General features: G+C 39.7%; 3 protein-coding genes and 2 long non-coding RNA genes across 6 annotated transcripts in view; 2 read left to right on the top strand and 3 right to left on the bottom strand.

Annotated features, from left to right (window-relative positions):
- The window catches only part of marchf1 (membrane-associated ring finger (C3HC4) 1), a 17,426-nt gene extending 13,949 nt beyond the window's left edge, over positions 1 to 3,477 (bottom strand). The window contains exons 1-2 of the mRNA XM_063883805.1: positions 3,287 to 3,477; positions 488 to 607 (exon numbers count right to left, since the gene is read on the bottom strand). The gene's annotated coding sequence lies outside the window, so the exon portion shown is untranslated. The remainder of the gene's footprint in view (positions 1 to 487; positions 608 to 3,286) is intronic.
- LOC134864647 (uncharacterized) lies at positions 3,354 to 6,436 on the top strand. The gene is made up of 3 exons (XR_010165857.1): positions 3,354 to 3,576; positions 5,222 to 5,341; positions 5,433 to 6,436. It is a non-coding gene; the product is annotated as an uncharacterized LOC134864647 (long non-coding RNA).
- Positions 6,437 to 11,012: 4,576 nt separating this feature from the next.
- On the top strand, positions 11,013 to 14,239 carry apela (apelin receptor early endogenous ligand). Its single transcript, XM_063883809.1, has 3 exons — positions 11,013 to 11,517; positions 13,344 to 13,436; positions 13,773 to 14,239. Exons 1-2 carry the CDS (start codon positions 11,442 to 11,444, stop codon positions 13,433 to 13,435), a joined length of 168 nt encoding a protein of 55 aa, XP_063739879.1. The 5' UTR covers positions 11,013 to 11,441; the 3' UTR covers position 13,436; positions 13,773 to 14,239.
- LOC134864650 (uncharacterized) lies at positions 11,298 to 15,066 on the bottom strand. The gene is made up of 3 exons (XR_010165859.1): positions 15,031 to 15,066; positions 12,582 to 12,691; positions 11,298 to 11,322 (listed from the first exon to the last, which is right to left on the bottom strand). It is a non-coding gene; the product is annotated as an uncharacterized LOC134864650 (long non-coding RNA).
- A 38-nt stretch (positions 15,067 to 15,104) lies between these two features.
- On the bottom strand, positions 15,105 to 25,248 carry tmem192 (transmembrane protein 192). 2 transcript variants are annotated; one of them, XM_063884655.1, is made up of 7 exons: positions 25,075 to 25,248; positions 23,951 to 24,106; positions 23,327 to 23,588; positions 22,595 to 22,717; positions 20,271 to 20,435; positions 16,370 to 16,475; positions 15,105 to 15,882 (listed from the first exon to the last, which is right to left on the bottom strand). In XM_063884655.1, exons 1-7 carry the CDS (start codon positions 25,102 to 25,104, stop codon positions 15,768 to 15,770), a joined length of 957 nt encoding a protein of 318 aa, XP_063740725.1. In that variant the 5' UTR covers positions 25,105 to 25,248; the 3' UTR covers positions 15,105 to 15,767. The 2 variants fall into 2 exon arrangements, with proteins under 2 accessions (XP_063740725.1, XP_063740726.1); XM_063884656.1 differs by lacking the exon at positions 20,271 to 20,435.
- Between the last annotated feature and the right edge of the window lie 778 nt (positions 25,249 to 26,026).

Genomic DNA, 26,026 nt, shown 5'->3' on the forward strand with positions numbered 1-26,026 from the left:
AACAGGAAAGCTAAAAAACCACTTGCCCGTTATCCTTTGCCTGAAGTTTCCGAAAGATAATGTGGGCACCAAGGTAACTCAACAACAATTTTTGAAGATCACACTCTTTCGCCCTAAAGCAAATACCCCACCTGAAATCAATCACTTGAAATCAATACATTGATACACACACACACACACACACACACACACACACACACACACACACACATCATTAATAATAAGGGACATATGATCTCACTTGAACATGAGTCGGGATGCTTTTCACAGCTCAACCAAGTGTTTGAAAAAGAGACAGAGAGGTGGGTGTGTGTGTGTGTGTGTGTGTGTGTGTGTGTGTGTGTGTGTGTGTGTGTGTGTGTGTGTGTGTGTGTGTGTGTGTGTGTGTGTGTGTGTGTGTGTGTGTGTTGCATGTCAGGAAGCTGCACACTCTGGGTAAGCATTCAATAATCATTTTGTTTCAGTGTGCAGTGGCCGGTGAACTTACAGATGGCGTCTCCGTTTACTGAGCTGGAAGTGCTGGCCATCCTGTTCTCTCTCCTGGTGTTCGGCCTCTTCACACTCACTGGGATTCTCAATGAAAAATGTGTGAACTCCATAGGTACGACTGCAAACACACACACACACACACACACACACACACACACACACACACACACACACACACACACACTATCATATAGTCACTTAATAGACACTTTGATTGACTTGTGGGAAAAAACTAAACTTTAAGAATACTTAGCATTTAAAATGTTGAAAAATGTTAAAGGTTACTGTCACTTTCATGTAGAGGGTGGGAAAAATACAGAAACACAATCAATTAATTGGGGGAATCTAGTTAAATCTAATTTCGTCTAATATAACAATGCTGCGAAAATTCCTTACTTCATAAGGGTTATATTGTTTTTGTTAAAAATGTTTTAGGAGGTGCAGATTACTTTTAGACTGTAGCTTGTATGTATATTAATATAAATGTTCAGTATAGTGAAATATAGTAAACAATAAGACCAATTAAACTAAAAATGTGTGTTTTGAATATAGTGTAAATACTGAATACATAAACACATATATTATACATAATTAAAATTCAATAAACAAATCCTACCCTGTCCAATAATTAACGAATAGCAAAACAAACTACAGCATGATAAATATTGCGAAATTAATAAAAAATAATCTTAAGCAGAGGCTTTTTTTTAATCAACTATATGCTTTAATTTCTTTTTAAATGTCGACTTATTTCCCCTTCTTTTTGCCCGGGCGCCGTACATACGGAGACGCATCAAATGGAGAATGTAAATTTCCCCTCCGTGGGACGATTAAGGGTTCCTTCTTCTCTTTTTATAACAGAAGACAATAGTACTCGTTCAACTTTCCCTGAAACTGATATTTGCTCAGCATTATTTATATTTATCAGACCTCCATAATATTTCATTCACACCAAAGTCTCTTCTAAAATCGTATGTCTTTCCTTCTCATATAACTGCTTGTTTCTCTCTTTTCTTAACATCAGTGAGCTTTCTTTCCAATTCCTTTGGAAAGCATGCTGTCCTTCTTGCTTGAAGCGTGACATAAAATGATATAATTTGATGTAACTTATATTTTGAGGAGACGAGATAATATACATTCTAGACAATATATCATGTATAAAATAAGTAATGTACAGAAAAAAACAATGTATGTAATGGATTAAAACATCTTTTAAATGATCTTAAATCAAACTTTCATCAAGCTCTTACTGGAGGTAAACATTAATAATTGTATTTGACTCATCTTTACATATTTTATGTATACATTATATAATGTTTAATGATGATTAAATGTAAATATATCAAAGGTTTGTATTCTTTGAGTGACTTATTTTGTTATTTTCTCCATTAGAGATGACTGTACAACCAAAGAGTGAGGAGCAGATCGTCTGACTTGCGTTTCCTGATTGATAATGAAAAGCTTCAGAGGGCAGCAGCAGCCTCTTTCTACTTGTCGAGTGTTTTATGAGGACATACAGTGGGGCAAACGCAAGATCTCACCCCGTGGGGTCAAAATGATCACAAGAACGGTGAGCAAAAATCCCAGAACCACACGGGGGGACCTAGTGAATGACCTGCAGAGAGCTGGGACCAAAGTAACAGAGGCTACCATCAGTAACACACTACGCCGCCAGGGACTTAAATCCTGCAGTTCCACACGTGTCCCCCTGCTTAAGCCAGTACATGTCCAGGCCCGTCTGAAGTTTGCTAGAGGGCATTTGGATGATCCAGAAGAGGATTGGGAGAATGTCATATGGTCAGATGAAACCAAAATAGAACTTTTTGGTAAAAACTCAACTCGTCGTGTTTGGAGGAGAAAGAAAGCAGAGTTGCATCCAAAGAACACCATACCTACTGTGAAGCATGGGGGTGGAAACATCATGCTTTGCGGCTGTTTTTCTGCAAAGGGACCAGGACGACTGATCCGTGTAAAGGAAAGAATCAATGGGGCCATGTATCGTGAGATTTTGAGTGAAAACCTCCTTCCATCAGCAAGGGCACTGAAGATGAAGCGTGGCTGGGTCTTTCAGCATGACAATGATCCCAAACACACCGCCAGGGCAACGAAGGAGTGGCTTCGTAAGAAGCATTTCAAGGTCCTGGAGTGGCCTAGCCAGTCTCCAGATCTCAACCCCATAGAAAATCTTTGGAGAGAGTTGAAAGTCCGTGTTGCCCAGCGACAGCCCCAAAACATCACTGCTTTAGAGGAGATCTGCATGGAGGAATGGGCCAAAATACCAGCAACAGTGTGAAAACCTTGTGAAGACTTACAGAAAACGTTTGACCTCTGTCATTGCCAACAAAGGGTATATAACAAAGTATTGAGATTAACTTTTGTTATTGACCAAATACTTATTTTCCACAATCATTTGAAAATAAATTCTTGAAAAATCAGACAATGTGATTTTCTGGATTTTTTCCCCTCATTCTGTCTCTCATAGTTGAGGTATACCTATGATAAAAATTACAGGCCTCTCTCATCTTTTTAAATGGGAGAACTTGCACAATTGGTGGCTGACTAAATACTTTTTTGCCCCACTGTATTAGCAGAAGCATTGTGTGAGAGGGAGTTAGTGAGTGAGCGTGTGTTATCAGAACAAAGTCTAAATGGTAACCACTGAATGTGTGTGTGTGTGTGTGTGTGTGTGTGTGTGTGTGTGTGTGTGTGTGTGTGTGTGTGTGTGTGTGTGTGTGTGTGTGTGTGTGTGTGTGTGTGTGTGTGTGTGTGTGTGTGTGTGTGTGTGTGTTCATCTCACCTAGGGGAGTGTTTGAGCAGGATTGGGTAATGTGTGTATGTGTATCTCTGTGGACCTTGTTACAGGATCCAGTATGACTTGTTTCAGGGATGAGGCACAAAGAAAGGAGTGGCCTAGAAGTAACACTGTAAAAGAATAAAGTAAACAAAAGGCTGTGTCAGCAAACTGTTTAATGACAGTCATCACGGTTGCGTTCCTTGCTCTATAACGTACTTCTATGTGAGGACACAAAGAAGTGATTTTATTTGAATGTTCAGATCTGGAAATAGCTGCTGAGATTCCTCCTACTGGTAAGTCTCAAAACCCTAAACCTACTTTGTTGTTGTTCAATCTCTCTGTAGGAAATCTAGTTCAGAGAAAACGTGTGCTGGAAGGGTTAAGGTGGGTTTTTCAAAATATTCTGCAGTATTTCAGAAACCTAGGAGCAAACGGTGGACCGTGAGCAGCATAAGCAGATGTACAGCAAGAGAAATGTTTGAACCACAGGCCAGTATGACTCACGCCTTGCAGTGATGATGTATAACCGCATGTGTGACGTTAATGATACTAGCTGTTTTCATCGGGTAGCGCAATATGGCCAGGCATACAAAAATGGGTTTGACCCCAAAATACAATGAATTTATAGACATTTGTGAAGTAAATTTACCATTACACATTCCACAAACTTCTCTCACTTAACTTTTTTATTTGATTTCTACACCAAAAGTTGTATTGATGCCTCCAACTCCTCATACTATGATACTGTAGTACAGTATCATAGTATGAGGAGTTGGAGGCATCAATATAGTGCGTCTATTAGGGTAGTGATTCTTAAACACAGCATCTGATATTGCTTAGATTAAGTGAATTGGATAGATTGTTCAAAGGTTTCAGGCTGAAGTAACCATGAGTAGAAGATTCTGTATTAAAATAAGCCAAAAGGCGACATCAAGGATGGAAATAAATATCCTTAATGTAAACAGAGACTAATCATAAGTTAAAATATGGTAAACTGATTCAACCCAGCATGATATAGACAGGGAAGTATGATTCATTATAAAACAAAACAAATGAATGACTTAGTTACAAAAACAAGGGTGTGAGGCCCTCTGGTGGAGGCGAGTGGCTACTGCACCACACGCTGTGGGTAACTAATAAAATACCTCTTTTTATGTATGCCATACAAAACATTGGTGTACGTGCAGACAAATGCATTTATTCTAGTTATTTAAGTTTAGTTTATTTACGGAATATGCTGTAGTTGAATATGAGTTCCATTCAAAGTCCTAATTGTATCCACAGTGTGGCCTACATGTTTTTTAGCCAGTGGCGAGCTTTCTGTGCATTGCTCACCTGACAGGTTTTTAAGTGGAGGAATTAGTGCAACACATTCTAAGCAGCACATCTTTGTTGAAATGTGCAAGCATAGGTTGCAAGACTATAGTTCAGCTCAAAGACAAACCCATCATTCACGTTACATAAAGTTTAATATTCGGAAACAAAACAACTAGAAGTTCAAGTTGGATTCCAGTTTGTTAACCGCATGATTCCATTGGAAGATAATACATGATCATATTGAATCATCTCTCAGCCCTGGATCATTTATTGTGCAATATTTAAAGTAACTTTATCCTAAATGTTGCTAAATGCAAACATATCATGCCTGGATTATATGTGAGACATTTTAGTAAACGCATATTGGAAAAACCTTATCTGCACATGTTTGCAATATGGAATAAGAAAGACAACTATTTAATTTGTGAAGTACAGCTAACCAATTAAACTAGAATAGATTTGTGCACGGGTGAATTAATGTTAACTATGCACATTTAGATTTAGATTTACCGCTGTAAAGTCAACACAATAAGATCACAGACTTTGATTCGTCAGTTTCTGAATCAGGCATCGTAGTGTGAAGATGATACATAATGTAATGGCGTGCTCTGTGTTGGCTAGTTGTGTAGATGGAACTGCCGTTCACCGGCTTTGAGCTGACCTTCATCATCTTTGCCTTCTTCATCTTCTCGCTCTTCAGCTTGGCTTCAGTCTGCATCAAACCAGAACCAGGACATCAAGGTAAACACTCCTCCCCTGCTGTCAAACACACACAGACAATCGTCCGTTCTTCTTATGCCGTGTCATGTACAGTATCTCTGCTCTCTTTCAGAAAAGTGTGGCAGGGAAGCAAAGGAGTCACAGCCATTAAGCAGAAAGCAGAGAGTGATCAACAAACAAGCTGGAAAGAAACCATAAAGTCACACTCTGTCTGTCTTGATCTGCTGTACTGCAGGGCATTCAAGTTTAAGTTCTCATGAATGACTGGAAATTAGAATTAGAATCAGAAAATGAACTGAAAACATCACATTAAAATATTGAACTTGTACAGATCACTGTAAATATTGTATTATCTCATCTGACACTGACATACACCCATCTCTGCTCTGGTATTGTTAATTTAAACTAACAATCTTTGTTTTCTATGTGGAACAAATCTGCTCAAATCATCAGTGTTAATCAGGATTTATCCAAAATATGCTAACAATAAACGTGTTTATGATGATGAAGTCTCTGAGCCAGCCTTATACACAATTGGCATTTGTGACAACTTCAATTCAAATGTACAGTGTGGGAAATGCTTAAATCAAGTTTATATCCCTCTTGATTTTGTTAAATAGTAGTTTTCTAAATCTGTACTCTATTTGATCATACGCACCTGATGCAGCTGCGGCACACACTTCAGCGTGAGCTGAAAATACATTTTGTCTTCACTCACAATTTGTAGGTGCTGTATCTTGGTGCAAATGTCAGTTATTTAATCGTCAATGTTTTATTATGAACAATGTCATTTAAATGTTTTAAAGAAAATGTACAAAAATTGCTAACAGTGCACTTCTGTTAGAAACGCACACACTAGATTTACTACATTTACTGATCAGGTGTGTTTACAATCTAAGCCAACATGTATGGCTGCACTGTTGAAATACTCTCACATACAAATGCTAGTTTGTGGTCATGGGGTTTACACGCAAAACATGAAAACCACCCTGACAAAAGTTAAATCAGTAAAACATGTGTGATGCTTCTCTCTATGTCCTTTGTGTATTTGTATCTACTGGCGGGTATGGCTTGAAATCCACAAAGCACTTAATAAACCAAACCGCTGCATAGACACTGGGTGTGTGTCCGGAGAAGCCGCTGTGTCTGGGTTAGGATTTAACAAACCAAGTGACTTTTGGCCCCTCGAGCCCTTTTGGGGTGACATCCTGGGGGGTTAGAGGCTGCTCCCTGTTGAGTTTGCCCCTTGACCCCTGAGCCCTCCGTCACTCCTCCTCAGTCAGCCGTCTTGTTGCCGATGTGGAGGGGAGGAGGAGCTCCAGAATAAAGGCGAAGTTAATCAACCGTCGTGAGATCGTATGTATTTCTCTCCTGCGTGCAGTAAAAGAAGAAAAGAAAAACGCCCGCCCTATTTGTGAGAGCCTGATGGTCCATACTATTAGTGTGTGGATTGGGTGCTCACTGCTGTGTATATGTATCTGAGGTCTGTATTGGGCAATCTGAGATAAAGGGTCTTAAGAGTAATTAAGCTCTGGCTGGCAGCGATGCTCATTATCACTGATGACCTGTATGGCATGACAACAGAGAAACTATCACTCTAACGATGGACAACGAACTGACCCATCAGATCACAATCAACACTCGTATACACACTGGACTACACCCCACCAAATACAGACATCGCGGCAGATTACAGTTCTGCTGCTCATTCTTCCACCTACAGTCTCCTCTGTATCCACATGAGGGAGTGCCTACGGTCAACACAACTTAGGATAGGTTTTTCTAGCTCTCTTTTTTCAAATGTTTCCCATTTGGTTTTGCTATATTGCACACAGAAAATCAGCATCACTACATAAAGTCCAACGGGCCATCAAACAGTGGCGTTCAAGAAAGATTTGACCAAGTGAAAAATCTGATGTGTAAGACATGGATGTTCGCTTCATTAAAAGAATAGGACCCAAAATGTTAAATTACAACAAACAAATAATTTATTGATTAATTGTTTCATGTGTGACTGTACAAAGTTAGCGGGAAATTTCACATTATAATTTTCCAGGTCCAAAAGTGAACCATTCAAATGACTTGTTTGGTTTGTGGAGACATTTGGGTCACTTTATGTTGAAAATATACTTGTAATTTTGGATTGATTTGCATTGCATGCGTTCATGTGTTCACACACAATAACTCCAACACCAGTGAAGTATTGTCTTCCTTTATTTATGACCTCTGTATGTTCTCAAGTCTTTTTCCATGTTTGGTGTAACATTCGTTCTGCTCAGTGGCAAAGGAAGGTAATTTATGAGGCACTGTTACTCTCAACTAATTTTTATCAAAGAGGAAGCTATTTATCTGTGTCCTGGTCAGGAGATGATGGGAGAGGAAGAATAAAGTGAAAATGGAGAAGGGGAGGAGAGGCTGAAGCTTCCTCTGTGGTCGTAAAGATCACAGCTACGAGGAAGACCCTGACTACTATAACAGAAGCAATAACATCGCTTCTGCATTCCAACTCCTTCCAGAGTTACACACTTCAGTAACCAAACAACTTTATTAGAGTTAAAGATATTGAGGAATAATAGCTCGTTGTGAGTGGTCCGATCAATACATGGGATAAAGGTGAAGTTGATGTGTTCGATAGTAATGCTAATACAACACCTGACATTAGGTTGCATATAACAATCAGTCTAATTACCTAAAAATCCAAAGATTTATGTCTTTAATAATAGTTGAATTAATCAGATTATAAAGTGTCAGAAAAATAGTTTAAAATGCCCTGATTGTTAAAAATGTGCTAATTGTGTCTGTCCAACGGTTAAAAACTTAACACTGATTTACAACAGAGAAAAGCAGCAACATTTCACGGTTTTTATTTTATGAATAGTTATTATATAATATATATAATAATTATTAAAATCACTGTCTTATTGCTTTGAAGACTTAGATTAGACAAAACAAGTCATTGGAGGACATCAGCTTCGATTCTGGAAAATTCTGAATGACATTGTTTTAATCCTTTTAAAGGTTTGACAAATCTGGTGGGAAAATGTGGAGATTTAGGATCTAACGCTCATTATCAGTGGAGCAAGGTTCATTTACGCAGGGCAGCCCTGCCAAGTTACTAAAGCAGTTTAATAGGAGGTTGCCCTCTGTGTGTGTGTGTGTGTGTGTGTGTGTGTGTGTGTGTGTGTGTGTGTGTGTGTGTGTGTGTGTGTGTGTGTGTGTGTGTGTGTGTGTGTGTGTGTGTGTGTGTGTGTGTGTGTGTGTGTGTGTGTATGTCTCACGTAGGGGAGTGTTTGAGCAGGCTGGGTAATCCCTGTAAAGACGTATAATCCCCAGGAAGAGCAAATATTACAACACGCTCTACCCAGTCAGACAGAAAACCTGGTGGGGAGAATTTGGTACGATTCACTTGTTTCTGTTCTGCGGGGCAGATGGAGAAGCCGAAAGAAACTAAGATCTGGCAGCAGTTGGATGCAGTGGATACCAGGTGGCTCTGAATGACAATTGAGTCGAAATTTGCATATTTAAATAGGGAAAATAAAACTTTTTTAAAAGACAATGGCAGCTGATATGCAAAGTGCAGCTTGCCACAGAAGCGTACTACATACCTCGGCTGAGGGTTTGCAGCAGGACGAATGTGTGTGTACACAAGTGTGTCTGTGTGTTTGTACGTTAGCCAAATTCATGAGGAATCTCTGTCATTTTCAGCAACATTTTTGCAAACACCATAAAGCAATAAAGGCAACATTTCCTGAGACATGACACTAACACATACACACACCACAAAAACAGAAAGCGGAGAGACTCTTTTTGGCCTCTTTTGTCTATTTTTGAGGGCTAAAGAGAGCTGATGGTGCAGATGCTTGTTCAAAGTCTCTGACACTGTTTTGAGCCCCTGGTCCATTAGTGTCCTGCTGCTTCTCTAATCCTCATTCACATGTAATGGCTGACATTTCATCTTAATGTGTTAATTCATTAGCTGTGTGCTGAATGGAGAGTCTCAGTCCACAGAGACGGCTGTAAGCAGACACGCTAATGAGTCCCAACACTTTGCAGTAGTTACGCAGAGCCCACGCCAAGTGACCTGGTTTACCTGCTGCAAGAAAAACCCCTGGTTTACTCCAACTTGAAACCTGTATGAGATGAGGGGCTGCGCTGGGTGTTTCAATATTTCAGCACTAGAGTAGATAAGACTTGAATAAATACAAACTAGTTTCTCTACAGCCACTATTAAGAAACCAAACAAAGAATATTGAATGTTTTCTAAACACAAGCAGCTGTACACCGACTTTGCCTTAAAAAAAAGTCTAAAATCGTCAAAATCTTGTTTTAAATCGGGACATTTGCAATAAAAAAATATTTAGAAGACAAGACATTTGATGCCAGTTTACCTTTCAATACTTGAGGGTGTAAACCTCTGCCCTTTCTGCACGTTACAGTTTTCAACAATTGCAGAAATTAAATAACATCACTCAATTTTTTAATCAGCTAATCTTTCCAGTAGACAACTACAAACACACCTTCCCCACATACAGACTGTCATGCAGAGACACAGACGGCATCCCAGACAGACAATCAGATTTCTGAGCATCGTTAGTCCAGTGCATCACTGCATTTCATTCAATCACAACCCGGCCCCGAAATTCTTGGTGCAAACACCACCACCCAAAAGCTCCAGATGTGTGTGTCCTCCCCGTTGCGGGGGTAGGGGACAACTGAAAGAGGAGGGATCTGTCTTTCTCGTCTTTAAGAACCTGCTACTTTCAACAGTGTTGGAAGAAGTATTCAGATCCTGTACTGAAATAAGTACTACCACACAAAATACCCCACTACAATAAAATGTCTAAAATCTCACTGTCAATGTTTTAATATTATATATTAGGTTTTTGAATGAGTATTAAAACTGTATTAGTATGTTTTACATTTAATTGGTGTAGATGTTTAAGTAGTACTCAAGTTTAACTAATTTGTGTCTTATCGGGTATAGTTTAATCTATATGCATGACATTCTTTAAGATCATCGAATATTAGAAATGCTACTGTCCTGTGAGAATGATACATCTATAAAAGTTCATGAGATCAGAAAAACCATGATCCATAATATTAGAATTTCAGTTTTTGCTTAAAAAGTCAGGAAATGGCATCAACTCATAAAGGATCATTTCAACCTTCAGTTGAGAAGTTAAGAAACATTCAAACCTAACACATTTGGATGCACATAGTTTTAACTGAACAGGAGGGTGAAGGAAAATATAATCTGCAAAGTAACTCAAGCAACGTGTAAGTTAATATTGGCCTCTGAGATGCAGTTTAACAACGGCCAAATGTTGCATTAATATCAAAACTAAAATAAAGTACAAGTACATTACATTTCTACTTAAATACAGTACTTAGCTATATCCGGCAACTGACTTCCATCCATACATTTTGAAATCTTTGCTCTGATGTTTTAAGAGATAAATCAACATTGCTTCTTGCACACAGAACCATGCATTACACTTGCATGCAGGAGAGTGTGTTCAAGGGGCAGTTTGAGGGTGAGGAGGGGCTTCCTGTCGTTTGAATTACCCTCTACATGTGGGGTCAATATGTGCAATCCTTAAGAGAGAGTGTGTGTGTGTGTGTGTGTGTGTGTGTGTGTGTGTGTGTGTGTGTGTGTGTGTGTGTGTGTGTGTGTGTGTGTGTGTGTGTGTGTGTGTGTGTGTGTGTGTGTGTGTGTGTGTGTGTGTGTGTGTGTGTGTGTGTCAGGGGTTGCGGTGGGGGCGGCTGTGGGAGCTACACCCCCCTCCCAAATACTGCCCCCTCCCTCTAAAAGCCGTATAAAGGAGGAGGGGGGAAAAAGCACCTTTGTGATTTAGCTCTCAGACTTTGGAGACAATCCCACTCTCACTGGACACACAAACACTTGGACACACACATTCCTCTGGGACCTACTTGTTATCTTGAGAGAAGAGGTACTTCTGGAAAGTACTGGATCCTCCCGTGGTTTGCCTTCTAAATCTGGACTGAAACAGAGAAGGAGGAAAAGGAGAACCACACTGAGCATCATCAGCCACAAGGACTCTCTAAACTTTTGGAAAATTGTCATTCACTGAAATCTTCAGGAGCGAACTGCTGCCCAGCCATGAGGGTCTTCAACCTGCTCTACCTTCTCTTGCTGCTCGTTGCTGCTGTAGCATCAGTGTCCTCCGTCAGACCAGGTAAGCATCGCAAATCTTTACCCGGTCAAGATATCCTAACTCTTTCTGCAGGTTTTCGTTAAAACTGGGCCAGGGGTCAATTTTAACAACATGCTCCGCAATCTACGGTGAAAAAGTAACTATTGCAACAGTAGCCTACTACTTTCATCTTAAAAGGGGGTAACATTAAGTATCTTAACATTCGCAGGGGAATAATCCTGAACTTAATCATTACCAATTTAACTAAGTACAACTTCAAATAAATACATATTTCTATAATGATGAACGTGCGATAATATACTCAGAGAATAAAAAACGCACCGTCAATTAATCATCATGTCGGGACGTTGCTGGCTAATGTAAGCACCTCTTGCTATGTGGATCGTTCACGAGTTAGCGTACAGTACGTAAAAAGGAAAGCCCGACAGAGAAAAACCGTTACCGTAGGCCTCCCAGCAAAATGACGAAAAGAGAACTGAAAATACAACTTCCCTGTCGTTACACTTAAATTAAATCTAATGAAGCAATAATCAGGATAACACGGCATATGACTTCATATGTCTCTGTTGACGCCTTTTTACAGTATATCCCGTTTTGCTAACTTGCCTTGAATGCACCACTCGCATAACTAACTTTTTGATGTTTTGGAATGATAAGGTTTAAATGTAATATTCTTTTTACAAGATGACATCTCTATGTTAGTTAAACGTTTTATTTATTTATTTTTTATTACTGGAATAGTAGACACCATGCTGCTACTGACCGGCGTAACAGGTGCACATAATGCGGTTATCTGCTGCGGAGACATACAGCGGTTGTTAAACAGAGAGGCTTCGGGGCTTGACGTCGTGATTAGGTTCATGTGATGATGGAGAGGATGAAGAGAGAGGAAGGAGGAGGGAGGGAGGGTCGGGAGCAGAGCGCCGCCGGGGATCGCACAGTCAGCGACCCCAAAGAGTCCCTTTGTCCCCGGCTGGAAGGCACTCCGGCGCGCTTTTGTTAATCACGGTGTTAAAACGCCATGCAAATACCAGAGCTTTATTAACATGACATGGAGTAGCGGTGCCAAGTGTAAAGAAGCCTACCTTCAGGCGTGGGGAGCAGTTTCTTTCGGAGGGGAGGAGAGAGGGGGGAGGAAGAGAGGGAGTCATAAAGTCATCTGGCACTTTATCTCTTCCTGGGCTTGCCCAGCAGTCTGTGAACCACAGGAGTCAAAGTGGATTTATTATAGGGACGTTTAAAAATAATCATGTGTTAGGTCTGTGTGTCCCAGTTTATTAGAAGTTGGGTGCCCTGCTGTTTGTAAATGGGCCCAAACAGTAAAAAACGAATAAAAAGGGCTTATCAATGGTCAACAGAGGATATGTCAGTCTTTATTGGTTTAAAAGTCACACTTACTGGGAAAATGGTGACTGTAGGAGGTGATATTTTATTCTTTCTGGTCCTATAAAGCTCAGGTGTTACCCTCCTCAATATGGGATTAATTAGGCCTGTCAGGTGATATTGAGAAGTCCCCCAGCAGACATAAATTTAGCTTATTAGGGACTTTTACACCTAGATTCCATTATTTAAACAGTTCAATCATGCCAGCAGTTTCAACATTTGAAAGAAGTGCTTAGTATGTCTATGCATGGGTAAATTATATTACAATGGGCCCCTGGGATCAGACAAGTATAAGGCCTACTTCCTGATTCATCATATAATCTAATGTTTGTTGTTCTGAGTAGTAGAAGTAGCCGTATTGTGTTTCGTTGTGATCCTACTACATCTCTTTGTGGTCAATATATGTCTGTTCAAGTGGCTTTTTTCTGCATATTAAATTAATAATTTATCTCTTTTTTTTGTAGATTTCTTGAACCTAAGGAGGAGATACCACAGACACCACTTCTGCCTACACAGACGCTGCTTGCCTCTCCACTCCAGAGTACCCTTCCCCTGAGGTAAGACGTGCACCCATTCATGCGTTTCTGTGTAAAAAGGTTATGAGCCGAGCTGTGTGATGCAGGGAACAAAACAGGGTAACAGAGCCAGCAGGTGGCAGTTAAGAAGGTGTGTGTGATTATTGGCAGAGGTGTGTAGTCACGCAGAACAGGAGTGCAGGGGGAGAAAGGTTCCGATATAAATCTCACTAATGATGAAGGGGAAGGAGTAAGTGCCATGGAGAGTTGGGGGGAAATAGGTGGGGGTTTCAGCTTTAATTTTGCACTCTTGAACTTGCTTTTCTCTCACTCTGAACTCCATTTAGCATGACACTAAATTCTGTTTTTCTATTGCAGGTTAAAGCACAAAAATGAGGGTGACCTAAGGACAGAAATATGAATAAGAAGCATCTGCAGTGTGCGGCCCAAACACCATGGATGGGTCCCAGTAACCAGATTATGAAGTGGAGGAGACACCATGAAAATGCGAAGATTGTGTATATATGAAGCTGTAAAAGAGCTACAAGAAACTTTCTTCATTCCACTCAATATAAACTATGCTAAGTGATGGCATGCTGGAGGATACAGATCCTAAGCTCCATCCCTCCTCTTCGTCAAAAGCCAATACTTTTGTACTGAATAGGATTAGGGAAAAGGAGCTACAACAACATCAAATATATTCGAAAAGCTACGGACCAAAGAGCTGGAAACATCTTAGTGACTGCAGCTACGATGAACAGCAAAGTGTTTATAATGCATGTATGCACTTCAAATGTTTATTGAATTATGTTTTAAACTTTTTAATAAAAATTGTATCAATGTAACATTTAGTTTCTAATTTGTGTCTTTTTTTAAAGAGTTGCATTGATAAGTCAACTAATCAACTGTTCAAGTAGTCTATTATTAGTACGTATGTATGCAAAAACTGCAAAAATAATCCTGTTTTCAGCCTCCAAAAGAAAGAGATTTGTTTCTTTTCTATCTGCATCACATCAAACTGAATATTTTTGGGTTATAAAAAGACAAAACAGGACATTTATAGATATAAGCTTAGACTTTGAGGCACCCTGATCAAGGTTTTTCACTTTTTTCTGACATTAAATGGATAGAATTAATCAATTAATCTAAAAACAAAAAGGCAGATTAATCGATAATGACGATATACAGTATATTAGTTGCATCCTATGCTAAAATAACAAAGTGATTGATAGTTATTGTAAAATCTAGGTTTTGAAGATTAGATTTCCATTAATAAGGACCTTTAGTTAGTGTTTAAAAGTGTAGCATAAAAGCCTGAGACCAAACATGGCTGCTGATACCTGTGGTACTGCGGATGACTCCGGGCTCCCAGGAGTAGCCACATGAGAAAGGAGTCGTAAATGCAGCACTCCCTGTGGAGTTACGGACGCCAGAACATAAAGAAATCACAATGGGGAGCAAACACCAATGGCTCAAATGACGACCTCAATATTTCGTTAACGTAGATTCCCGTGACAGAGGGGGGGAAAAACACATTCCCACCGGCTAATGTTGACACTGTGGTGTCTCTATTGTTTGGGCTCTTTCTTTAACTGTTCATTATACAAACATAAACAAAAAACCTGCTGTCACTTACTTGTGTTTCACTGCAGTAGTGTGTCAACAGTCACTCCTGAAAAGGTTTGAACATAAATGAGATACAGTATAATGTGTATTTTACATATTTATTCATATGTGAACACAACAACACTAACTCAATGATTGAGGAGATAGAAAAAACTGCAACAAAATAAAGCATTTACACATCCAGACAGTTAAAATAGCACTTACGGACATTTACAGCATTACACAATCTCTTCTTTTTTTGGACTATGAAGATTTTTGTCTCCTCCTGTTTCTCCTACCCTCTCCGCTCCTCCTCAGTGCAGGTGATCTCTAAAACAGTTTTGCCTCTTCCGTTTCTTTCACAGTAACACAAGCGGCAGCATACGTGGGTCACCGGGGGTCGTAACACAGCGATAAAACCCCTCACCTCTGATCTGTGACCCATGACTCCTCTCCTCCTCCTCCTCCTCCCACTTGGCCTCTTTAACTGTCCTCCACTTACAGCTCTCCTCGTCCTGCGTTATCTGTCCATCTCAGGTGCCTCGTGGAGGAGCCCTGCCGTCTTAAGACTGTGCGTACAGGTGCTTGTGTGCACAGGGTTTTCCTTACTTTTAGTCTCTTATCCAGTGTTTCTTCTAGCTTTTCTTCATCTCTTTGAGGCCCACAGATCCCTCTCTCCTTTGTGTTAAGAGAGTGGAGTGTTGAAATGATCGGGTTCACAGGGAGGAGGAGGAGGAGGAGGAGGATGAGGAGGAGGAGGGACGTTGGTCAGTGCTGAGCCGTGAGGTTTAGCAGCCTCTTGCTCAGTAAGGTGTTGTGTTGTTTCAGGTACTCTATCAGGTCAGCCTGCTTCTCCACCACCTCCTCCAGACTGGAGCCCTCTCTGTGACACACATAAAAACAAAAAAAACACGTTTTTGTAATCTGCAACATCGCTGGCATTATCAATTTGTTTATGAGTGAAGCGGGGGACACTCTAGATCTGTTATCATTGTTCAAAAACCATCAATAAATTTGCTTAAAAGCACAATAATTTTATATCAAACAAATGATTTCCTTGTCTGTATCTACAGAAACAATGCAATCGGCTGCTTTTTTTAATATGCTGACTAAGTATACTTGGTATGACCAAAGCCTGATACAGGATATTCCTGTCAGCCCTACAGCACCATTCATCTCCAAACATCTCCAAAAACTATCCACTCACACTGTTTCACTGGGGAATGTGTTCTTTAATTATCGGCACTTTATTTAGAGTCGAAAATTGTTTTTTTGCATACATGAGAGCGCCATGATATATTTTTCAGCACTTAACATGGTGCAGTTCTTTAAAAGGGCTATGGGCATTATGTGTGTGTGCATGTGTGTACCTGAAGCCAGTCTCCGTAGGCAGGCTGGTGAAACTGTAGTTGTGTGAATGCTCCTCCTGGCTCACGTCTGGTGCAGGTCGCTCCCTGTTGAACCGCATCACCTGGACTAAAACCACAAACAAGAACAATTTTCAGTAGCTTTTCTTGACACAAACTCAAGACCAGTGTGAGTTTTTTATCTTGCAACTGCACATAAAGACACACAGACATTATCTAGCAGTGAGAGGTGTCCTGCAAACATTAACCACTCAGGTGAGAAGACGCATACATTTGTTTTTTTTACTGTTTTCCGTCCCTCTCCCTCTCCTAAACACACACAGGCTGTTATATCCTGCACTTAGTCCTTATGGGCTGCCATATCCTGCACTCAAACCTCTAATTCTCACACCCTAAACATACAGCAGTGGTTAGCAGCAAGGTGTGGGGTTGGAGAATCCAGTAGCTGAAGGAGGAGCGAGAGCCAGAAATATCGAATCAAGATAAGGCCATGGTGTGTGTGTGTGTGTGTGTGTGTGTGTGTGTGTGTGTGTGTGTGTGTGTGTGTGTGTGTGTGTGTGTGTGTGTGTGTGTGTGTGTGTGTGTGTGTGTGTGTGTGTGTGTGTGTAAGGGTTGCAGGGCGGGTGTCTGAGGAAGGGCAGAGGGAGGAGTATTGATAAGACTTGAGCGTCATTAGCCAAAAGGAAATTGTCAGGGAGGTTCTAAAGAGTGCTATCTTTACTTTGCTACAGTGGAGCATCTCAGCATCCACACTCACACACAATCTATAGAAATACTGCACATTCCTGCATAATGAGGCCCTAAATCTGTGACTATGTGTGTGTGTGTGTGTGTGTGTGTGTGTGTGTGTGTGTGTGTGTGTGTGTGTGTGTGTGTGTGTGTGTGTGTGTGTGTGTGTGTGTGTAAATACAGCAATAGTAAGCAGGCATGTGTGAGAGAGAGAGACATTCCTAAAAGGTTTGTTTCAGAAATGACAAAGCAGAACACTAATTGCGCCAAATAAATACCAACAGTCAATATCTGCTTGTCTTTAAAAACAAATAAAAGATGACAATAGAGCAGGTTAAACTATTTGTTAACACTTTTAAGAACAATTTACTTTTGGGACCAATTGTTTTAAAATCTTTTAGTTAATAAACATCTAGAAGGTATGTTTGGAGCTTGCGTATAGTAGCTCGATAGTTCCACACAATCATGAATTTAATTTGCAAATTTACAACTAAGATTATCCACCAACTATGACTATGAAGCTGTCAGCTAGTTTGTTGGCATGCATTTCAGCCGGTGGTCTTTCTCGTAAACAGTTATTACAATGGTTTTAGCAGTGTCTACCATTTCCCTTTATGTCAGTTGTTGGTATCACAGTAACGAAGCGAAAAGAAAATATATCCTCTATCTTTTCTAAACTTCCTCTTACTTTGTTTAAGAGGGATTCAATTCCATCGGCAGTAATTACACTTTTAACCAGGGATTGAGTGAAACACATGTTTCATGATTTGTCACCTTGTAATTATCCGTGCAATAATCCTTGTAATCCTGCTACATTTTACAGTAAATGTGAACTTATTTTGATAGTATTAATGTATGTTTGCCCCGATAATATTTAAGTCTACTCATTTTTGCCTTTTATCTGCACTGTCCCCTTTCTGTAACAGTGTAAATGTCCCTGCTGAACTTGTAGAAGTGAATTAATAACCAGTGTTTGCTCTTGTGGTGTATTAGCAAACCCATAAATCCCCGGAACAAGTTCCCAAACAGAAAAGGGGTTATTAGGAAGAGGTCAGTCCCTCAGGTTTGTGGAGGGCTGTGTATGACAGCAGGGGTGCTCAAACAGAGAGAGATGGATGGACGTATGGACGGAGCAAGCAGTGTAAAGGGAGTGACACATTTCACACGTCACTGTTAGAGACTCTCACACACTCACACAGACAGTGCTCAGACTCCCCCAAGATCAATCACACATTATGAAGTGCACATTTCCAGGTGATAACAGCAGAGCTGCAGAGGTGCTAACAGCTAATGGTATCACATGTAGTGCTCACAACTCAGCAATGTGTGGATCAGAAAGTCAAAGAGCTGGAAGGAAATGGATCCGAAAACCACGGAGCCTCACACAACACGAAGGAGAAGAGCGGTGTGAACACATTAGCTCCAACGCGGGACATTTAAGGAGTTCAAATGTATGCAAGTCTACAGTCAGCTGGGAGAAAGAAACCGACTTATAATCCTGTGTCACAGGCAGCGGATGGAGATGTGGGTAAAGTGACCTAAGGAGAACAATTTATAGTAGACAGAATTTATGTCTAGGCATCAAAGAAGACTCCAGCTTGTATACCTACAGTCATGTTGGACTTTCCATGAACTGTCTTACTGCTTTAACCTCTAAATTAAGCCCATTTCCACAGGGAACAGAAGCCTTTATCTATGCTCTCATAAACAAAACTGTAATTCGACGTCACAGGACAGAGAAGTTGCTGGTTTAATGTTGCCCAAGTTATTTTTGTTTGCATGGAGACAGAACGGGGGCCACAGAGATGCTCTGCTGCGGAGCCGGCTGCAAAGGTAGTCACAGAGCAGGTAGTGTAAAAAGGGACGGCCAGCACAGCGGGACTGCACGCACTCACACACCAGGCACCGACACGGTTGTGTTAGAAGTTGTGCCTTTTTTGCTTTCGTGATGCGGCCGTTGTTCGAAATTCCATCACAGGGGATGCGTTCTTAAACTGTATGCTTTTAGTAGGTACTCAAAGGATTCAAAGATTCAAATGCTTTATTGTACTACCTACAGTGTAGATATAGCAAATAAAAACTTAAGTCCCAGGCTCCTCCAACATGTACCATGAATATATATAGAACATAAAACAAACAAAAACCAACAAAAATAGTGAAATAATAGAAATGAAAGAGTGCAAGAGAATACTTGCATGCAGTATGGAAGAAACACTTCTTCCTACTAACATTGCGCCTTGACCTTGACCTTCTTGCTCAAATATCTGCTGCAACAAAGAATTGTAGGTAACAAGAAAAGCATGCCGTCTTGCACGGTGAATAATGGAAACAGATGCAGTAGGATATCCTGGTATATTAAATATTATGGGCATTCAGTGCGGGGAAGCATAAGGCTGCTGTTGTTTGGTTTGAGTGTTCAAACAAAAAGGGGATCTGCTTTACGGTTTGACTTAGGTTAGCTCTGATTTACCAAAGACACACAAAGGTTCAAAGGTTCAAATGAAGCGTTTCAAACCTTCAAGACTTTTTAAAAACTACAATTTAATGTTGCGGTGAGATGTACATCACTTTAACTTTTTCAACATATTTTTATACTTATTTAAATATCATTAACGCTTAATAAAGCTTTTGGTAATAAAAGTGGTATTCACTACGCCAACGTCTTTTATTGACCTTTAATGGAACAGGGGTATATGTTTTAATTGTACCTTGATAAAGTCATTCGTGAGAGTTTGTGTGTGACGGGTCTACTGTGTGTGTGTGTGTGTGTGTGTGTGTGTGTGTGTGTGTGTGTGTGTGTGTGTGTGTGTGTGTGTGTGTGTGTGTGTGTGTGTGTGTGTGTTGTCCCCGTGCCCTGCAGTGCTCATACTGAGTTTTGGCGAGGCAGAGGAGAAAGAAGTATTCGAGGTTGAGCCTTTGAAGGCCAAGGAACGGCTTTGATGTGCAGGGAGGTCTATATAGGAGAGCATTCATGTTAAAATGAGATAGGCAAAAACATACAGCAAACCTCAACCACACACACACACTCACACACACACTTACAAAGAGCATGCACTTCAAAGAGAATTTGAACGAGGCCTTCCTGTATAGACTTGATAGCCGAAGGCAATATATCTTTCCTCTGTGTCTTTTCTAGAAAACAAGATTCTTTCCTCTTAATGAACTCTGATGTCACCTTGACTCTGCATCAGTCTGAGAATTTGCGTGTGTGTGTGCTCATGCTTTAAAAAGGTTGGTGCTGTGAGGCGTCGCTCGGATTGCGTCGTGCCTGGCTGCACTGATCTGAGCAGGAATGCGGCGGCGAACACAGATACCCCCGTCACACACTGGATCCCCCTCACTGTAAACACAGGGACAATGTGTGTGTAAGTGTGTGTGTGTGAGTGTGTGTGTCCCTGTGTTTGGGTGGAGCGGGTCGAGGGCTACCCTTTGGCTAGGCTATATCCTAATGCCTCTTATCTTCTCTCCTTGCCTATCTGGTATCTGGAGCCTCAATCTGTGCCCCTCAGCTGCCAAACACACCTTTAATATGGATTTCCTTTCAATACAGATTCTTCCATATCAATATCCTGTGATGCAAAATCTCAATTAGAAGCGTTCCTTTACTGAGAGCAAGGCCGATATAATGGACGTCGACCAACATTAGGGAAAATGTCTCCATACTTATTGTTTAATCTCTGTTTAGTTGATCTGTTAAAAGGTATACAGATAAATTAACCTAACCTAAAATACACATTAAAGCAGATTTATCAAAGAGTCGATTACATTTACTACTGTAGGGCTTTGTAAACCAAAGATTTTTGATGCCTTACTCAAATGATGGTTATAATATTTAAAACCAAACCATGAGTTTAACTTTGTGTCAGAGCAAAACCATTAGCAAAACTTTTAGCAACAGACATATTTGGGTTTGATAGCATTTTAAAGTCCCATTGCAAACATGTCAATAGAGTCTGCTAAGATCAGTACTACAGTTCCCATAAAAAAAACATGCCTATTTGGAAAAAAATGATTGCTTTTCCTGTGGTGTTGCTGCTTGGAGCTTTCTCTAGAACTGCTCTTAGAAAACAAGGTACTACCGCTACACCTTAGCAATACTGCTTCCAAGTGTAAAGATGATCACATTCAAGGACAGACACACATGGACTCTTTCTATTTTTACAGAAAAGGAGGTAGCTAAAATCCAGAGGGTTCTAGGATGCTACAATGGGTGTACTTTGTGAGAATGCAAAGCCAAAATGTCGCAATGACTGAAAACAAAAGAACATGACGTCTGTAGTCATGCTGGCAAAGTATATTACACCAAAACAAGACAGGACTCAAATATCAATGGATAGTATCGACAAACCACAACTTAATCAAAGGTTAAACGTGATACTTTTACTTGTGTGAATATAATTGGGGTTAGTTATGAGTATCTCCACCAGTAAGCAGTGTAGTAATAGGAACAGTATGTCTTTATACATGTTTATTTGTGGGAGTCTACCCTCTGAAATCCGAACTGTGGAACCGCACTTCATTCACAAGGTTATAAGGTTCATGACATTTGCTTTCTCAACGGTCATGAGTTCACTTTTTTCATTAATGATGTGATGTTTTCGTGGCAAATTATGTAAAGTGAAACAGGGTGGGCAGTGTGTGAAATCCCCTGGTGAGTTTTTGCAGCTTTAGGCCATTTCAAGCAAGTGACCGACACAGATGGAAATAATTTAAACTTAACCAATTTGTTCCCTCCCCTCAAAGGCGCAGATAATAAATCAATAATTGAATAAATTAAAAGAAACGTTGCATGGTTAGCAGAAGAGGGACAAAGCAGATCAGCAGAGAGGGAGGAAGAGATTTCATAATGTTTACTTTTTTGTATTTTGATGCTTTGATTATTTCTTTAAAGTTTCCTGACGATAAATCTATACTGAAATGAACTGAGTAGAGGGAGTCCGGGACAGAGAGACAGAGACAGAGAGACAGAGCTGAATGGATGATTGTCATGCTGTCGAGTCTGAAAAGGGCAGGGCAGGTATTGTGATGCGAATCTGCTCAGATAGAGTGGGGGGTAGTGAGTGTATGAGTGTGTGAGTGTGTGTGTGTGTAACGTAATCTACAGGGTGTGCCTCTGCACTACTGATATAACCCCTACCCACAATCCACAGGGAAATGATGCTGCATCATTTTAATAAAAAAAACATTTAGCTTATTAACTATTAAAAATAAAAGCACCGAGGAAAGTCTCATAATTATGGACTAATATTATAACATTTTATGTAATTTTACATTTTATTTGTTTTTAACCGTGCTTTGTCTGTACCTATATCTGTGGCTACATGTGTGCCGAGGTTTGTATGTACTGTAACATTTTTCCAACAGACAACCAATACATTAAAAAAGTGCAATCAAAACGTAGTCAACCAAGTATATATCTGCTCTTTTACAAAAGAGTAAATCTGCAACCCTCTAGTGAAAATATTGTACTCAATATTAAAATATATTGGATGAATTTACCTGTGTAATAGAGCAAACAGGGCACTGCGATCAGGAGCTCCAGCCCGAGGACACTGAGCAGCATGTAGGTCTGCACCGTCTGTGATAACCGTACAGCCAGAACCACCAGCAGCAGAACATTTCCTGCAAAAAATACACACATTCTTCCTTTAGCATTACTGCCATCCTGTGGAGAAAGCTGACCTCTACATGTGCAGTAAATTAATTCTTTATTCAGCAAGACGTTTTATGATATAATATTCAAATTACAATATATTTTCATCCTTTATCATTTCAGTCACAATCATTTTATATTTATTAACATTTTTGGTCTTTTAAATAAGTAAAAATGTCACAAACACTTCAAAACTGAATGAGTTATAGCGTCTTTTTGTGTCATCATGTGTCAACCAACAATACTACTAGATATGACAGCTGGTTTCGTTCTCTTTTTTAACACAACAGGTTTTGTTTATGACTGAATACTAGCCTTACCATTAGATTTCAGCAATCTTGACTTAACTCGACTGAAGTCTCTCAACTTTCCTTACAATTTCTGTGTGTGCCCAGCCCTGCAATCTCATGCCCTTTTATGACACATCAATAAGGAACTGTCACATGTTTTTAATTTACAAAGACAATGGGATTGATAATTACAAATAAGGACACAGGTACGAACAAATCTGCAATCTAAACAACGTCACAAATCAGATATTTTCTTAAGTTTAAGAAAAAACGTGTGTGTTGCTGTACCTGCAGAGTGTACGGTGAGCGGCAGGTGCTTCAAGCCCTGCGTCTGTCTATAGAACCGCAGGTATCCTCTGCTCCGGGCCTGGTTGTGGTGGTGCTGCACACAGCCAGTGAACAACAGCACCAGCACCCATAAGCACACCTTCCCAAACACAATGACACTGTCGCCCCGCACGTTACCCAATATACTCATACACACATCCTTTTGGCCAAACTCCAACACACACAGCAACGCCACACACATTGACAACACCACGTACACAACCTGAAAGGAAGAACAGTGCACTGCAAGTGAGACAGATGTACAGAGTAAGCACATAATGTGACTATTAATTTTAAAAAAGTAACTGCAAATATCCAGATTAAAGGGCGAGATGGATAAACACTTCCTTCATATACATGCTACGTATATCCTTCATATGCAGCAATTAGCCTATCTTTAATCGCGCATCTACAACATCTGTGAAGCCGAAAATCAGACACTCGGACCCCAAAGTAAAACTGTCCACATTGAAAAACATTACTGTCATTTAAACATGGCTACAGTGCGAGTATACACAATGTTAATGACATTTACTACATGTAAATGCCTGTGTATTTTGGTGTTTAAATGTGTGTGTAACATACATGCAGCACAGACAGCAGGCCAGCATGACCAGGCGTTGGTACGCTCTGAAAATTTCTCCTGATGGCAGAGTGGAGGGCATCAGCAGGGATCAGAGGTCCGTCCACCAAAGAGTCCTCCTCTGTGCTTCGTGATATATCTACTGAGGAGCCTGCCGGCTAAAGCAAACAGCATATTATTAAGTCAAAGAGTAGGTCTGTTTTTAGTTATAGAAAAGGGGATTTGCCTGCATAAAAAAGAGATTTATTTATTTATATCCTACCAAAAATGATGTACAACATGTACATCATTTTTGGTAACGTGATCCTGTATGTTGCAGCTGGTAAAGGTGGAACTCATTTGAATTACTTAAATACTGCTCATTAATGTTGCATCATATTTAATTTGCAGATTATATGTTGTATCATTCTAAATGTGCAATGTAACTTAAGTTGTCAGAGAGATGTAGTAAAGTAAGAAGCATAATATTTGTCTCTGAATTGTAGTGGAATAGAAATATAATTAGTACAAAATAGAAACCCTCAAGTACAGTACAAGTACGTCACTATGGTATCAAATGATACAATACAACGAGAAATATGTAGACATCTCAAGTTATTTAGAGGGGACGTCAGAGAGCTATGTACAGCTTGTTAGCTTAGACTAGTGTATTTTAAAGCGCAGAAACAATGATTAAAGTGAAAAGGTAAATAAAGATTGTATCTACCATAACACATAATGTTGTAATTCAAATGTACAAGGTTGTCATTATTCAATAAATAGAGCAATAATAACTGGTCATTTTTACTCTAAATCGGTGTATGACACCGTCTTAAGGCCTGCAAGAAAAATCGAAACCAAAAATGTTGTTATGATTAATCTAAAATCTGCACCACACCAAATCTGACTTTCGCCCTGAAAACAGGAAACAGCCGAGAAACCACGAGATAACTGACCACATGTCGGTTTTACTGGATGTTAAAGGGTTACAGTTAGATTATTGCTTTTGAGATCATTTTTAAGAGATGACAGTCGTTTGTTTTGATGTTTTTAGCTTACTGGGTTAGGTTTGGAGCTAGCTAACTTTGTACAGAGCAAGCTAACAGTTAACATAGCAACCCGTTACCGTAAATTAACATGTACATACTGCGTAAAGTGCGGGTCCCCTTGAGTCCATTTTGTTTTGATGTTCCACGTTTATAAAGAAGAAAAGACAAAATAACAACAAACTGACATTAGCTTACATGCTAAAAAATGGTAAGAAAATATTAGTACACTTCCGGTCCCCTTATTTTATGTTTCCGTTCTGTGTTGAACTTTGGTTCCTGGCACAAAACATACCACCAATACTGATTTCTGAATTTCATAAACACCAGTGGATACATTTAAAAACATTGTCCTAAAATCCTATGCAACAGAAATACAATAATTAAAAATAATGTGGGCATCGAGAGGATTTAAAGATGACTTATTTTATTACAAGCATGTTTTGAATAAACACAATTAAGTTCTCGTAGAAAAGTATATAAATATCTTTAAAAAAACAAATTTGAATTCATATTCATTACATGTATCATTAAACAGCTATCTGTGTAATCCAAGGTAATATTTTACATTTATTTTCATTTATGACATGTCTCCACTTTAAAGGGTATATTAAATAAACATAAAAACCATAATCAAATTTCCAGATTAATATATGGGTTCCATCCCCATGGGCTATATATCACAGGTTTCGATTGTTCATAATAATAACAATCTATTTAAATTGTAATTGTTGAAGATTTTGAGATTTTGCCACATGGTTTTTTTTTTTATACAAGGTTACGGTCATTGTGGGCGGTGTTTGAAAAGCATGGATTACCAGCCAGGCAGAGCAGCCAACTGACTTGGGGCCCAAAAAGCTCAATGCTTACTGGGTGTCAATTGTTTTTTGCTAATTTGATGTAAAAGGTTTGGAGGAAGACAGATCATCAAGTTGGGTCCTGTTGCTCCATATCCAAATCGTGTTTAAATGATTGTGCTTATATGTTGAATATTCTACTTCAATGAGGTATATCATTTTTTACTTCAATTTGATCTATCTCAAGAAGCAAACA

This window comes from Eleginops maclovinus, chromosome 5 (assembly GCF_036324505.1).
Source record: "Eleginops maclovinus isolate JMC-PN-2008 ecotype Puerto Natales chromosome 5, JC_Emac_rtc_rv5, whole genome shotgun sequence".
Lineage (NCBI taxonomy): Eukaryota > Metazoa > Chordata > Actinopteri > Perciformes > Eleginopidae > Eleginops > Eleginops maclovinus.

What these genes read in the sequence shown, in the direction of transcription:
- apela (XM_063883809.1), top strand. Translation starts at nt 11,442, where the DNA reads ATGAGGGTCTTCAACCTGCTCTACCTTCTCTTGCTGCTCGTTGCTGCT. An exon ending in AGTGTCCTCCGTCAGACCAG is followed by an intron (nt 11,518 to 13,343) that starts GTAAGCATCGCA and finishes TTTTTTTTGTAG; the next exon opens with ATTTCTTGAACCTAAGGAGG.
- tmem192 (XM_063884655.1), bottom strand. Translation starts at nt 25,104, where the DNA reads ATGGACTCAAGGGGACCCGCACTTTACGCA. An exon ending in GGGGACCCGCACTTTACGCA is followed by an intron (nt 24,107 to 25,074) that starts GTATGTACATGT and finishes TGTTTGCTTTAG; the next exon opens with CCGGCAGGCTCCTCAGTAGA. An exon ending in GCTCACCGTACACTCTGCAG is followed by an intron (nt 22,718 to 23,326) that starts GTACAGCAACAC and finishes TATTTTTTGCAG; the next exon opens with GAAATGTTCTGCTGCTGGTG.